Source organism: Echeneis naucrates, chromosome 18, assembly GCF_900963305.1.
Source record: "Echeneis naucrates chromosome 18, fEcheNa1.1, whole genome shotgun sequence".
NCBI classification, from domain to species: domain Eukaryota; kingdom Metazoa; phylum Chordata; class Actinopteri; order Carangiformes; family Echeneidae; genus Echeneis; species Echeneis naucrates.
Window position 1 is genome coordinate 13,167,861 of NC_042528.1, and position 12,981 is coordinate 13,180,841.

At 40.9% G+C, this 12,981-nt stretch overlaps 1 protein-coding gene across 3 annotated transcripts in view; it reads right to left on the reverse strand.

The window, feature by feature from the left end:
* The window catches only part of focad (focadhesin), a 41,925-nt gene that overhangs the window by 16,216 nt on the left and 12,728 nt on the right, over nucleotides 1–12,981 (reverse strand). For 2 of the 3 annotated variants that reach the window (XM_029525898.1, XM_029525899.1), the window contains 12 exons: nucleotides 12,211–12,312; nucleotides 11,712–11,937; nucleotides 11,025–11,234; nucleotides 10,836–10,923; nucleotides 9,762–9,955; nucleotides 8,106–8,366; nucleotides 2,833–2,937; nucleotides 2,504–2,605; nucleotides 2,276–2,403; nucleotides 1,180–1,306; nucleotides 942–1,076; nucleotides 64–114 (listed from right to left, as the gene is read on the reverse strand). In XM_029525898.1, coding sequence (XP_029381758.1) covers nucleotides 64–114; nucleotides 942–1,076; nucleotides 1,180–1,306; nucleotides 2,276–2,403; nucleotides 2,504–2,605; nucleotides 2,833–2,937; nucleotides 8,106–8,366; nucleotides 9,762–9,955; nucleotides 10,836–10,923; nucleotides 11,025–11,234; nucleotides 11,712–11,937; nucleotides 12,211–12,312 — 1,729 coding nt within the window. Of the gene's footprint in view, nucleotides 1–63; nucleotides 115–941; nucleotides 1,077–1,179; nucleotides 1,307–2,275; nucleotides 2,404–2,503; nucleotides 2,606–2,832; nucleotides 2,938–8,105; nucleotides 8,367–9,761; nucleotides 9,956–10,835; nucleotides 10,924–11,024; nucleotides 11,235–11,711; nucleotides 11,938–11,980; nucleotides 12,045–12,210; nucleotides 12,313–12,981 lie in introns of those variants that run through there. The other variant, XM_029525900.1, reaches the window with a different exon arrangement.

Here is a 12,981-nt window from a genome sequence, read left to right on the forward strand (position 1 = left end):
GATCTAGAAATCTAAAATGAGCTCATTTGTAGGACTGTGTCACAATATCTTTAGTAAACAGACCTTGCTGACAGCATAATTCCACAGAAAGCTGACAACCTCCTCTCTCAGTGTCTGAAGAAGAAAAAAAAAAACAGAATAAAAACAATTTTCTAAACTTTAAGTATACGTGGAGTTCAATATATCACTGAGTAACTGCACATATGTTTAATTATGAAAAAACGTTATTATTCAAATCAATGACAGATTATATTCATTATATATAAAATATAATGTTTTAATAATACATAAATCTCACATCTCTGTGTGGACTACATTGCTGGGGTTGGGCTGTAGTTAGCTCAGCAAAATGATTGGAAGCATGGGTAAAGAGATCATCTGGCTACACAGGAATACACAGGAACATGTATGTGCTGCTGAACAGTCGGGTATTTAAATTATGAAACTCACATCAACATGTTCATTTTAGAGCTTAGCATCCTTTAACAGGAGTATTTTTAAGCAGTTTACCCCAGCCACAAATTTGTGAAAAAATTTCAATAAAAGATGTGCAAATCCTGCTGCTATGTCTGTTCAGCCATATGCCCATAATCATATGGTTAACTTGTCAGGTATTTAGGAAGGTTGGCACCACAAAGACAAAAGACCCTCATCCAACTTGAATCTGAGGCCAAAACCCTGACATTTACTGTTGTGATCTTGTAGAAAGGACAACAACCAAAAGAGATCATGATTGTGCATTTAGTTTTGTTTTTTTTTTTACCTGTAAAATATATACATTTTGGAAATTTTGAAATTTCCACATCTTACATAATTTGTGTTTTGTGTAGAGGCACAGCTTTATCTTTGTGTCCTCTTGTCAGTCTATATGTGAGTAAACAAGGTGTTTTTCCAAAATAAAAGACAAATAACAGAAAGCCTTTGAATGAAGGCTCATATACCTCATACTCTTCTGACCTGACGTTGAGGTGGGGAACAAGAGCCAAGAGCTCAGCTATAACTTTGACCATCAGGGGACGAGACTCTATGCTTAGTTCAGGCCCAAGATGCCTCCATGTTGAGATGATGTCTACGACCTGGAAGATAAACCTTATGGGGCTCATTGGAATTCAGGAGGGAATGAGATTTGAGACCACCATACATCTGATGAAAAATGCATGTTTTATGTGTGTGTGAGACCTCTGCCCGGCACAGCTCCTGTAGTCCTTGCAGGGCGAGAGCAGCAGGGGTTGCCAAGTCTGGTCGTGTGCACTGGTTCAGAGTGTGTGTAATAGCTGCCAACATGTCTCCTCCATGCTGGTAAGGCCTGACACAAACACACATGCCCACGCAAACACACACACACACACACACACACACACACACAAATAAAGGCAATTGTTTATATAATGTGATATGTCACACAATATCTTGCTGACTGAGTACTCCTGTTAAGTGAGTTAATAATTCAACTTGAGTAATTATGGCTTCATTTTAGACAAGCTAAGCCTGAAAGGCTTCAGTGAACTGTCTGATCTCTTGGACTTTTGAGCTGGTATTGTCTATAGTGCAGATGTGTCGAGACCAACTATGGAACTGTCACATTATAAGTCGTAAATATAAATTTATTTAAATAACAAAAAAGAAACCATCAGATGATTTCCCTTCCGTCAGTGCTTAGTCAGTTCCTATTTTCCAGAATCAGCCAGACTCTCAAATCTATGCTGACTGGGTAAAGGATTGGTGGGTTGCCCTCTTCAGACACAGATCTTCTGCCATATGGGAAAGACTTTCAGTATATCTGATTTTTTTCATGAAGGTGAGTAAAATGGAGCTGGAAACTGACAGGCTTGTTGGTGCAGTGGGGACTGTACCAGACTGCTGCGGTGGAGAAGGCCCTGAGCCAGAGGGCTAAGGTGTCAATTTACCATTTTATGTTCTTTCCAACCCTGATGTATGGTCATGAGCTCTGGGTAGGGAACAAAAAAAAAATAGTTTGTGGATTGCAACAGTCGAAATAACATCTGGGGGAGCTCAGTGTAGATCTGCTGCACTTTCACATCAAAAGAACCCAGTTCAGTTGATTAGGAAGCCTCCTGAGGGCCTTCCATTGGTGGTTTTCTTAGTAAGGCCCTGTGCTAGAGCCAGAAGACACTGCAGGGATGATATATTTCTGATCTACACTGGGAAAGCCACAAGTCACCAAGGAGGAGCAGGAAAGTGTAGCTAGGGAGAGGGCATTGTCTGTCCCCTGTAAAGAGGAGTTACTTTATGCCAGCATGTGTGTTGGTCAGACCTCTCTTTGCAGATGTCCCTGAGGCAGGCAGCCCGGGCAAGGATCTGTTCCCATTGGATGTCCCTCCCAAACACCACTCTGCAGTCCTGCTGAGACAGAAGACGCTGCAGCTCCGGGTAAACTCGGTCCTTACAGGGAGGAGCACAGTCAGCTCATTGTCACTTTTTGGGAACAGTATTTATCGTAATGCCATGATGAAGATGACAGTTATCAGTCATTCTTACTGACCTGTTTCTTCCAGAGAGCAGTCATGAGGCGCATTGCCACAGCTCTCAGCTTGGGGGCAGTTGCAATCATGTGGAGATTTTGCAGCACCAAGGGGACACACAGCTGTAACATTGGAGCACATGGTGTTTGTTGATGGTTAAGATCATTACCCGGTTCTGAGTCACAGGCAAATCTGGATTTATATGACTTTTTCAAACTACACTCTGATAGGACTTTTCAAAGAGTAGGCATGAACTGAAGGGCGGAGGTTGTACCAAGATATACATTAGTTTGTATGACATGTCACACCATCATCATATATCACTGAGTCGTCATCATCTGTTTGGCACCTTATGAGTCCCGAGATTTGGCAGGCAGTTGAGCACAGCATGAGCCAAACCTGGATTCTTCTCTTTCCCCAATTTGAACATTAAAACAGAGATGAGTGTGGGGACCTGCAGACAAAGTTAAAATGAAGAAAACACCAATTGAGTCAATCTAAATGCAAATCTTGAAACTATTGTCTTTTTCCTCCTTTTTTAAGTTCCTTCATTGCCTGAGGGGAAAGTTAATCATTGATATCTTCTTTAAAACATTGCCTTTTAAAGCTATATACTTAAAGATTTGCATATTGACCATAGATTACATAAAGATGTGCCCTTACAAGATGCTCATTTCATGGTGATGAACCGAAAGAGGATTTCCAAACTACCCTTAAGCTCTTTTGCTTAGTCTCACTTATCTCATCAGTGTTGTTTCCAGGAGCAGCTACTTTCAGCTCAGTCTAGGTTCTGGATATGGGGGGGTATGGGAAAGCCACAAGAATATTCCACTTGCCCAAAAGCCAATACCAAATATCCTCTTTTACCCCAAATATGTGAATGAAAACCATTTTATGGTTTAATAATGTTTAGCTGCTTAGTTTGAACATAAATAAAAGGCATTTCAGGGTTTAGTAACATCTGGTTTGTTGGTGACAGCAGGGTGGCATTGCTTGTTAGTGCTGTTGTAGTGCTGCTGTAAAATGTGATGTGGTTTCTTCTTTGGGGTGGTAACTTCACAGTTTGAGTTGACGAGGGAGGTGCAATATCTTAATATTTTCCTCAACATCCATGTTTTAATTGATCAATTGTAAAATTGATTGCTCAATTCAAAAATTAAAACTTCTAGTTCTACTCACAAATACTTGTGTTGAAATATGTTGTCACTTTTTTTTTTATTGTATTATTCTATTTTGTATTATTTTCTAATATTATGTCTATTAGACCGAGTACCAACTAGCCTCTTGAAAGAGATTTTTTTACTTAATTGAGCTGTTCATTCTAGATCTGATTAATCTCACCTTATCTACCTCAGACTCTGAAGACTGCAGTCATCAAACCCCAGCTTAAAAAAACGAATCTTGATCCAGATGTTTTGGCCAATTATAGACCCATATCAAGCCTTAAATTAATTTCTAAAATCATTGAGAAAGCTGTAGCAAAACAATTACACGAGCATCTGGATGGGAACGGTTTGTTTGAAGAGTTTCAGTCAGGATTTAGAGCCCATCACAGCACAGAAACAGCGCTGGTTAAAGTCTCCAATGACATTCTAATGGCCTCAGACAATGGATCAGCCTCCATACTTCTCCTTCTAGATCTTAGAGCTGCATTCGACACCATAGATCATAATATTTTGCTACAGAGACTGGAACATGAAATTGGGATTAAAGGAACTGCACTAAGGTGGTTCAAATCCTACTTATCAGATAGACATCAGTTTGTTCATGTTAACAACAGCTCCTCCTCATGTACTGTAGTCAGTCATGGAGTCCCGCAGGGTTCTGTACTTGGACCAATCCTCTTTACGCTTTATCTGCTTCCTCGAGGCAACATTATCAGGAAACACAGCATCAACTTCCACTGCTATGCAGATGACACTCAGCTGTACCTATCAATGAAGCCAAATGAAGTCAGCCAGATAGTCAAACATGTCTTGAAGACATAAAAGTCTGGATGGCCCAAAATTTTTTACTTCTTAATTCTCACAAAACTGAAGTGAATGGACTCGACCCCAAGCACCTCAGAGAAACGCTATCTAATCATCTAATCACTGTGGACAGCATTAGTTTGGCTTCCAGCTCCACTGTAAGAAACCTTGGAGTAACCTTTGACCAGGACATGTCCTTTGTCCCTCTCATAAAACAAGTTAGTCGGGCAGCTTTCTTCCACCTGAGAAACATTAGGAAAATCAGAAACATCCTTTCTCAGGATGATGCAGAAAAACTAGTCCATGCATTTGTAACTTCTAGGCTGGACTACTGTAACTCATTACTATCTGGATGTCCAAACAAATCTCTAAAAGGCCTTCAGTTGATTCAGAATGCTGCTGCATGAATATTAACAGGAACTAGGAAAAGAGATCATATCTCTCCTCTGTTAGCTGCTCTTCATTGTAAAATACAGGGTAGAATTCAAAATCCTTCTTTTAACGTATAAAGCTCTTAATGACCAAGCTCCATCATATCTCAGAGAGCTCATAGTTCCTTACTGTCCTAGTAGGCCACTCAGCTCTCTAGATGGAGGTTAACTTGTGGTTCCTAGAGTCTCCAAGAGTAAATCTGGAGGCAGATCTTTCAGTTATCAGGCTCCTCTTCTATGGAACCAACTCCCAGCATCGGTCCGGGGGGCGGACCCTTTAGTAATTTTCAAGATCAGGCTTAAAACTTTCCTGTATGACAGAGCTTATAGTTAAAAAGTTAAAGTCCTCTACTCTTTAGCTATGCTGCTGTAGGCCTAGACTGCTGGGGGAAGGACTGAGCTTCTCTCTCCCTCCCTCTTGCATGTGCTGACAATAACCACGCTTCTTTAAAAAAAATAAATAAATAAAATCACTCATCACCATCCCATGTTCCTGCAACACCTGCTGCTGTCATATCTTCATGAATTCTGTACTACAGCATCATCTCCATGAACTTCATGCAGCACCATGTTCCTGCCTACACCTGTTTGAATATTCCCCTCTCCTGCTCTCATTCTCACCCTACACTACACCCCCTCCGCCCAGGGTACACCCCCCCTGAGCATCCTTAAAATTTCCTGTTAAATCCAATTAATTCCTATAATTCCAATGGGATATATATATTAAAAAAACAATTCCCCATCTTAACTTACCATAGCAAGTTTTTTGGAAAATTTTGCAGAAAATTTACTGAAAAATTTCTGCCCCTCTGCAACCCTATATTTAACACAGGAGCTGGTGGAGACTAAGGCTAGCTATAATTAGAATATCCATGTTGCTGTCTGTTGAAGAATGATTTACCCCAGGTTTAAATTATTAAAATGACAAGCCTTAGGGAGCACACCAATATTTAATGGAAAGAGCCACATGTGTGCACAGGCTCCAGCAGGGTGAGCTGTAGAGACAGCATCAGCACATACTGGTTAACCAGTCCAGGTCATGGACTGCCTTACGTCCCAGTCTCCTTATGATGTGACCCATTGTCAGGGTTAGCCTAGCCCCAGTTAATTTCTACCCACATCCACTCTGGTCAATGAAACTCTCACAGACCGAGGTTAAAAAGTGGGATGAGGGACAACATGGGGTGAATACTTCAAGGCATCAATCCCTTTAGTGCTGGGGTCAAAAAAATAACCATTCAGGGTCCTTGGATACAAGGTGTCAACATCTCTGAATTGTGCACTTTAATTAACATACAGCTCTCACTGCTGCCCTGCACCTTCACTGTTGCATAGCAACCACTTCACCTGCATGACTTGCGAGAAAGACAAAGGGGCAGATAGGAATGAAACAGATGCTTCTCTTCGATTTATACCATGAACTGTGAAATGCTGATGACCATATATCAAAGAAATATTTTTCCACGACATATGCAATAAATTAGATTTTTGAGCAGTACAGTGCAGCCGAATCTTAAATCACTGGCTATGGAATCAGAAGAATCCACAATCAAAGTCAGTAAGACATCCGTGGACAGGGACAAGGATGGATTCAGTTTATTGTCTATCAGCATAACCAAGCTGGATAAACACTGTGTCAGAGGTTATCCACACCTAGATTGCATAACAGACCTGGCTACACCTGATTTCATTGTTTTGTTTTGTTTTTTATTAAACAAATTAATCACAGTCTTCAACAGGAGTATGATTTAGTCATACTCCTCCAATCTGGAATAGAATTGTTTCAACTGAGTCCTGGAGATAAAAAATAAAATGAGCAATTTTCAAAAAAATAAAAAATAAAAAATTATTTATTCATGACATGCCTGGATCTTCAGGGAAAATAGGAACAATTTTCTGGAAATGTTTACAAATGAGATATTGTGCTTGTAGTAGAATGACAAGTGTACGCATCATCATATTCACATTACAAGTTCAAAGAGCTTCAGTGTTACAAAATAATTCCTGTAAGGGTTAATATGATGGAGAGATCTGTCCACTAACATAATTATGATTGGAAAACAACTAGACTTTGAAAAATGGGAACTGTTGATGCTGCTCCTACATTCACAGTTTTGGTCCCTCAGCAATCAGAAAATGCTTATCAACAGATAGCTAATCTTAAATCTTGGTCTTATTATACTGGCAGATTTTAAGAAGCCTGGATGTTACCCTCCTCTCTTATAACAAAGAGATTATGTTTTTAGTGTTTATGGCTGCGAGCAGGCAGAAGTGAGGGGATGAGATACTGCAAGCAAGGAAATCCATTGGATTCAAATATGCCAATAACGTCCTACCAATGCATCAAATGACGGCAAAAGTGGCACTCTGGGAGCAATTAGATCAGCAGGGGAATACAGTGAGGCATCTAACAAGCCAGAATAATGACGGGGCCATAGCAACATGTGAAATTTCACATCATCTGAATCTCCATTTACAGTCTCAGAGGGCCATGGAGAAGTCAGTCAGTTCCAGCCTCTCTCTTTATAGAAATTCAGAAAATCAGTAACTGAAGGTGCCTTGACAATGTCATTTTGGCACAATTCATCCACCAACTGTCACTTGACCGGGTCATGAAATTACACTATGCCAGTTGAATGCTGGGATAACACACTGGCTGTAGCTCTCTCAATATGAACTGCCACAAGCAAACAGACCCTTTAATGACGTATTTGTCTGCATCCACTGTCGAAAAAGCTGCAGACAATTTGTTCCTGGTATTACAGCCGATTGTTGCCCAAACAGTGTACAATTGTAACAGTAAAGTATGGCCATATTAAAAAAATACACCACCAGATATAGCACAAATTGGAACTCTAAGTTGCTGCGTTGAGATGGACATGTGGTAGAATGGTGGCTTGAGTATTGTATAAATATGTTACTGTTATTGTATGAATAATTACTCCCTTTGTTTTATCTGGACTTTATTGGCAACAAACTATATTCATTTCAGCTAGTTTCAGAAACCACCATTTAGTAGAGTATAGATGGTGCACCTCTTGGCTCCCTACAATTTGTAGTATTTTCTTTAAGTATTTCTGAGGTATGTGAATTGCAGGGCTGGAATGATTTGTTTTAAGCAAAACTGATTATCAATGTACCATGTTATTTTCTGAGCTTAAAAAAGAGGCTCTAACTTGAGACATCCCCCCGTGTTGAACTGAGCCACGTAGATTACCTACCTGGCAGGGGTCGGCTGCAGCTAGGGCCTGGCTTACGTTCAGAGCCAGCTGGCAGACATCGTCCTCACCCTTTATGATGAGATAGGCTACAATAAGGGTGAGGCTGGAGGGCAGACGCTGGCCAGACGACACAGCTGAGCCAACTGACAGCAGCCAATCAGCAGCTGGCGCTGGATCATCTGCCACTTTGCGCAGTGTGGACACAGTGACACTGAGCTCGCTGTACCAGGGGCTGAACTGAAGAAGCATTGGCAGACCAGGCTGAGGGGTACAAAATGGATAAAAGAATAAAAAAAATAAATAAAATGAAAGAATGAAATTCAAATCAACTGTATTTTAATCACAACAGGTTTCTGAAGACAAATCTAGTGTTGCCATGATGAGATGTTGGCGAAAACACACTTTTTCAGACCAAGGACTTAAAAGTATAAAATTAAACACACTGAGCAGCTAAAATCAACCGGTTGACTTCTTCAGTGTTCTGGTGAGCTTACTTAGAAAACTCTTGCTGCATTTTGATGTCTTTATTGGATAGATCTGTGACTAAACAGAAAACTTGGGAGTAGAAAAAAAAAAAAGCAAATTGTTCAGCCAACCAGGAGTCACTAATGAGACAGGCAACTTTACCACCAGGCTATCTATCCACTGCGGTAAGGAGCAGAGTTCGAGCCGCACAAAAACCTCAGTTTCGCTCTTCAAGTGGCATCATAACTGAAAGACATGCATTTCAACAAACTTATCGCTTCCTGCTGTGTCCTTCATATCTGAGGTATCAGTTCATTCTCTTTAACTGACCTGACCTTATCTGCAGTCAGTGTTTGAGTTGGAGTTGGAGACATTTAGTTCAGTCCCAGAGCAGGCCAACTGTTTGCTGATTGTTAGGTTCATTCACATTTCCTCTCTGATGACACCTGATCATATCTGATACTCATGATTAAACATACTGTGACTGATGAAGCTGATGAACATTGTAAGACACAATGAAATCAGTGTTTGAATTTACAGATGAGTTGAGTAAATATCAAAACCACAAAAAGACTGTTTGATACGTACTGAATTTAAAACATGAGATTTTAGGGCATTTACTCAAAGGCTGAGCAGGATCACTTTCAGAAAAGACAACCCTAACCCTAACCCTCTCATTTTAAGTTACATTTCTAAGCCATTCAAACAGACTTGCTAATTAGCCATGTGGTACCCTATGGCTTTCCATGTTTCGAAATAAATAAACATTAGCCAGAAAGCGACTGCTGTTTGATATCTCTGACTCTCTTTATGGCAGCTGCTGGACAGTTATTCGCTCCTTTAATCGAGAGTACCTGCTGTGAAGCCAATAAGAAGGCCCTACATGCTGCCCTTGCTGGTCCCTCCTCACCTGTTGTCCTCTTTACACGGGCATCCACTGGGGCAGTAAATACTGCCACTGCCTGATTATTGGCAAAACAAGCAGTGCAGGTATTAGGGCATGTCTAGTGATGACCTGAAAGGGATTTTGGATTAACAAAGCACACTGGCAATGTGTGTGGTATTTAATACGCCTAAGTGAGCCTCCACACTGAGGCAGTGGACTCAATCTGAGTACAAACAAACTCCCTGTCTCTTTGTCTCTGCTTCCAAAAGCAGGGATAAAAAGCATTGTAAAACCTTGAGTGTTACCTGTGGGGATGCTCCTGTCTGCCTGCTGATGCTTAAGAGCAATTTGTGGGCCAGGCTCTGGTTGAGGCTATGTGTCCGCTGGTCAGCCAGAGGCTCAGTGAAGCTTGAACAGGTCAGCAGCTGCAACACAGGAAGAACCAGGAAGGGACTGAACCACGGCACCAGTTCTGCCTGCTCAGGAATTATTCTCAGAGCTGTGTGGAGAAAGAGAGGGAAAAATAATGCCATGCTGCATGATGAAGATGAAGATTGAGAAATCGATGTGTAGATAAAAGAGTAAAACAAGGCAAGAGGAAAGGAAAGTTCTTGCTTTAGGGATTCTTGAAGGGATTAATAGAAGTAAAGAGCACTAAAACCAAAAATTAAATGAATTAATTTAGTGACAACAAAACACTCTATTATCAATAAAAACACTTCTTACTCCAGAAAACTTTAAAATAAAACAATTTAATCTGGCTCCAATTCCAGGGAAAATATAGAAGTTTAACAAGGAAGCATAAATGACAACAATTACACAATGACCCACTTGAACCTAAATATATGGTGTTTGACTGTCTCTAGACCGAGGTCCCGTATATGCATTAACAACATTAAAGGCTCTCTGTGCTCACAGTTAAATTAAATGCAACAGTACAGTACTTGTCGCACATTATTTCTTTTTCCACTTTAAATGGTACCAAACAGTGAAGTTTTCACCAGGATTTTTCTGAGGTGATCAGGTTCTTAAATGCAGATAATCAGCTGTAATAGTTTCTCTACTGTAACTGGAAGTAATTGGATATAGTGACTTATTGAGGAAAAAAAAAACTTCCTGTTTTTTTCTAGATCAACTAGAATCCTACATGATCCTACATAACACAACCTTCTTCTTCATTTGAACAATTGCAGCTTCCAACTTAAAAAAAGAAAAAAAGCATCATCCAGCCAAACTGTTCAACTTGGGATGCAAGCAGGTCCCTTGCCAAGGACCTGAACAGGCCAAGTAAATACATGCAAAAACTCTTTGTAAAATGAAAGTTGTAACTCTTATTATTTGCCTCTATGATGAATTTCCAAAGCACATTTATGATATACCCAAACTGAGCAGGCTGGTCTGCTGAGCTGCAGGGGCCTCCAACAAGAGCAGGGCCACACCCACAATCAGCTCATCCACTGGCAGCACCTAGAAATAACAGTAAAGCTTTAGACACTGAAGGTGCTCGCTCTGTGCAGCAGTGCACGAGTGAGGGTAATTGAGACAAAGTAGTGTTGTTGATATGTGACCTGTTGGCAGGAAGGAAGGAGTTGCTGCAATAAACCAAGAAGTGGCCGACAGTCTCCATTCAACTTGAGGCAATGCTGACAGGAGCACAAGAGGTGCAGGATGAGCTTGGCTCTCTCAGTCTGCCAGTGCTCCCCAGGGGCACGAACAAGACCCTGAAGCAGAGCGTCAAAGAATCCACAGAGCTCCAGCACTCCCTCCACGCTGTCCAACTGTCAGCACAGACAACACCAACACCTCTTAAGCTTCTTCAATATCACTCCACTTAGTTAGGATCTCACCCAGAAATTCCCCAAAAGGCCGCTTCTAACAAGCAGGTCTAAACCTCAACATGGATTTAGTTCTGAGCCCCTCCTATCATTCTTTTGAAAACAAGTATGATACAGAAAACAGCCATCTACAGAGTTGTGATCAGGTGGAACTTATTGCCAGTTTTATATAATTCAAGAGAACACTAAAGCTAAATTCAAAATGGCGTTAAAGCAATATATTCAAATATTTGGGGAATGGTGTTGGAATTGCATGTATGTACAAGAAGTCTGACTTGTTTGTGTTTCAGTTGAAAACATACGTTTTTCATAAGCTGTTGTGTGTGAGATGAGAAGTGATTTCGCAAGAATTTGATTTCACACAAGAATTAGTTCTTGTTGATGTTGATAATTGTCTAATATCACCCATCACTGCATCACCTGCATGTATGGGACCAAATGGCAGAGGCAGTGCAGCAGGCTGTCAGAAATTGTGGAGGGCTTCTCCTGGCCCCGGTCCTGGAGGACTGATCCAGCTCTCTGATGTGTGGGCAGCAGCACCCTGAGTAGGCTGTGTCGGAGGAGGGCATGCTGGGGCTGCCTCTGAGGTTCACAGTACAGGTACTGCAGAAAGGGGGCCAGCATGGTGATATAGGCTGGTTCATTTCTGCAGCATATAGATACATAGAGTGTTAATAAGCACCTCCTACCTGCCATCACAGTGCTGGCTCAAATGAATCACACCTTGGAGGTCGACACTTGTGAAATTTGATCCTTGTGAACAAAGTGATATATGTCACTGAGAGATGCAACTGTCTGTATTTGTCATTACTGTAGATGGTTTATTTAGGATAGGGGCTCTTCACAGATAGTTTTAAAACATGTGCACTGAACCAGTGAGTGTTTGGATGGAGGGTTCAAGGCTTCTGCTGTGGCTGACCTGTCTGTAGCCTGCTGAATGAAATCATCAATCTCCAGCTGCAGAGCAGGCCAGCAGTCTGTACGGTTCTCTAAGGCTGTGATATATGGGTGAGGGCTGGTCCTGTGAAAAAACACAAAAAAAACAACAAAACATGGAAAGGCAAATATTCACACCACAGGTCTGGAGTCCAGATTCTCATTTTAATCTCATGAATGTGCCAGATGCTACTGGATGTTAAGGGAACACAAAGGATATTACAATACATCCAGTGGGGAACATGAACAAATGTACCAGATGTGAATCTCCTGCACTAAAAAAAAAAAAAAAAAAATCACAAAAGTATCCTCATGATGGCACTAGAGGAAAAGTTGGAAAAGTCATTAGGTTACATTGTCTGGGGATCTTGAGTATCTGCAATTCATGGCAGTAGCCCACAGTTGTCAGGTCATTTAACTCTATTGTCTACCAACCCATCCAGTAGATGCCAACATGATGTGCAAGATATATAGGAGATATTATTCAGAAACAAATGAAGCAATCAGTTATTTAACTTTGATAAGAGAAAATCATAATTATGAAGTTTAAACAGTATCTGCAAGTTAGAGCTTAAATTTGCAGCTTAAAGTGCAACTGTGGTTGAACGTGTCACCTCATTAATGTTTCTCCATCTTAAAATCAAAGTCCATTATAACACCCAAATAAGTGACAGAGGTTTTACTGACTTTAGTAGGGCTGAAGGGGGCCAAGTTCTGTAAAAGAAGGGTGAATGGTATCGCTTGATCCAAAAAA